Source organism: Orbicella franksi, chromosome 10 (genome assembly GCF_964199315.1).
Source record: "Orbicella franksi chromosome 10, jaOrbFran1.1, whole genome shotgun sequence".
In the NCBI taxonomy this organism is placed as follows: Eukaryota; Metazoa; Cnidaria; class Anthozoa; order Scleractinia; family Merulinidae; genus Orbicella; species Orbicella franksi.
Window position 1 is genome coordinate 23,472,143 of NC_138154.1, and position 1,712 is coordinate 23,473,854.

At 43.0% G+C, this 1,712-nt stretch overlaps 1 protein-coding gene across 1 annotated transcript; it reads right to left on the minus strand.

Moving 5' to 3' along the window:
* Positions 1-434: 434 nt before the first annotated feature.
* On the minus strand, positions 435-1,362 carry LOC145500297 (uncharacterized). The gene is made up of 2 exons (XM_081479791.1): positions 1,085-1,362; positions 435-861 (listed from the first exon to the last, which is right to left on the minus strand). The coding sequence occupies exons 1-2, from the start codon at positions 1,339-1,341 to the stop codon at positions 687-689; spliced, it is 432 nt and encodes a 143-aa protein (XP_081335917.1). The 5' UTR covers positions 1,342-1,362; the 3' UTR covers positions 435-686.
* Positions 1,363-1,712: the final 350 nt, after the last annotated feature.

Consider the following 1,712-nt stretch of genomic DNA (forward strand, 5'->3'; position numbering starts at 1 on the left):
AAGAGTTCACTCTGACGGAAAACATTGCTGCTTCTTGCAGCATTGGTGAAAGAGACTCCCATAGCAGCACAAGCGGCGACGAAGAACTCGACGACAGCGGAGATGAAGATGAGTGCCAGTGAAAGTTGCATTCGAAAATAACACTGTTAAATACTTCTTTTCAGTAGCTACACATGCTTTTTGTCGCTAAACGTTTTTTTAAAGCAGAAGGAAAGTTTGTAATAAATTTGTATCCTACCTTCTATGTTTATTCTATAGCAATTTTTTTGATATTCAAACATTATGCCATTTTAAAGTTTTACTAAAATATTTCACGTGACCCCCCCTTTTCCCCTTATTTTTTTGGGATGGCCCCCCCTCGAAAGCCATTTTTTTTCGCATGGCCCCCCCCCCAAATCCCACCAGCCCCCCCTACCTTATAAAAAATGAACGGTCCCTAGTGACAGTAGATTGAAATGCGCTTATTAAAGCTGTCCTATCGAGGAACAATTATTTCTTATTTTTGAATGGCTCTTAGTTGTAGCTACAGTCGGAGAGGGGGGGAGAGGGTATTCCCGGAAATTTCGGATATCTGTATGCCGTGGAAGATTTTAATCCAGACAGTGGTCAGAGCAGGAATCGAGCCCAAGACCGCTGGATTACGAACCCGACGCGCTCACCACTCGGTCACGCTGCCTACGTAAATGTCAAATGCCATATGTCTTTTTAGTACCTCCATTTTCATCATCACTCTTAAGAAGAATGTACACCCTTTTGGATGATCCTCCACTGAATTTGTGCAATAAAGTCGATGCATCAGGTATATTTTTGACAACCCTCGTCAAGACACTGCCTCTGCTGCCAGACTTGTACAGGCGAATTCTGCCAAACAATGAAAGAAGAAAGCTGAAATCTAACATTGGTTTTTCCTTCGCTCACTTCGCTGTCCCTTTCGCGGAACCGCACTGGCGCGCTAGCTACCTAAAGGCCGGGATATTACTGTAATTCCGTCGGCCGCCGACGAATCTGATTTTCCATACTTCACTCGATTGTAGTATCGAAAGATGCATTCCATTATGTTTATTTAGCTATAGTTAGAGCCTACCTTCTAAAGTCAGCTTCCCCTAACTCAGTAAAATTCTGACGCACTAAATCGCGCATTTGCCTTTCGGTAAATTTCTTGCCGAACTCGATTTCTTTCACTCTGCCATCACGGTTCAGTTGATCCCAAGGTTTTCCTCGTGGGATTGCCTTGGGAAGTTCCCTCAACCATACAAAAGTACGCGATGATTTCGGTCCAGTAACTGCCCTCGCCGAGGAAGGAGACCTAGATCTCTCACTTGCCGAGCTAGATTCCGCCATTGTAAGAAAGTAAAATGAGGTTGGGACGCTGAAATTTTATACCGGCTCGTTACACGCTGTGAAGAACAATGCGTCCGTATATGTTTCAGTTTTCTTTGAAGTTTACCGCCTTCTGTCAAACCTGTAAAACCGTCGGATTAAAACAGTCTTAAAACACGCACTGATTGCAAACTTTCTCGAGAAATTGAGCCATTCGCGGATGTGGAAAAAAGATAGATCGTGGATCAGCTGTAACTACTTTGAAAATAATACTGTAAAAGCGTTCATATCAAGAAACAAACTTTGTGAAAAATCGATATCTCAGCCCCCAAAAGGTCCCAAAATATGCGGTTATTTCCTTCCTTGTTGCAAAACTCGATCCCTTAATCTAG

What these genes read in the sequence shown, in the direction of transcription:
- LOC145500297 (XM_081479791.1), bottom strand. Translation starts at nt 1,341, where the DNA reads ATGGCGGAATCTAGCTCGGCAAGTGAGAGATCTAGGTCTCCTTCCTCG. An exon ending in GGGGAAGCTGACTTTAGAAG is followed by an intron (nt 862 to 1,084) that starts GTAGGCTCTAAC and finishes ATTGTTTGGCAG; the next exon opens with AATTCGCCTGTACAAGTCTG.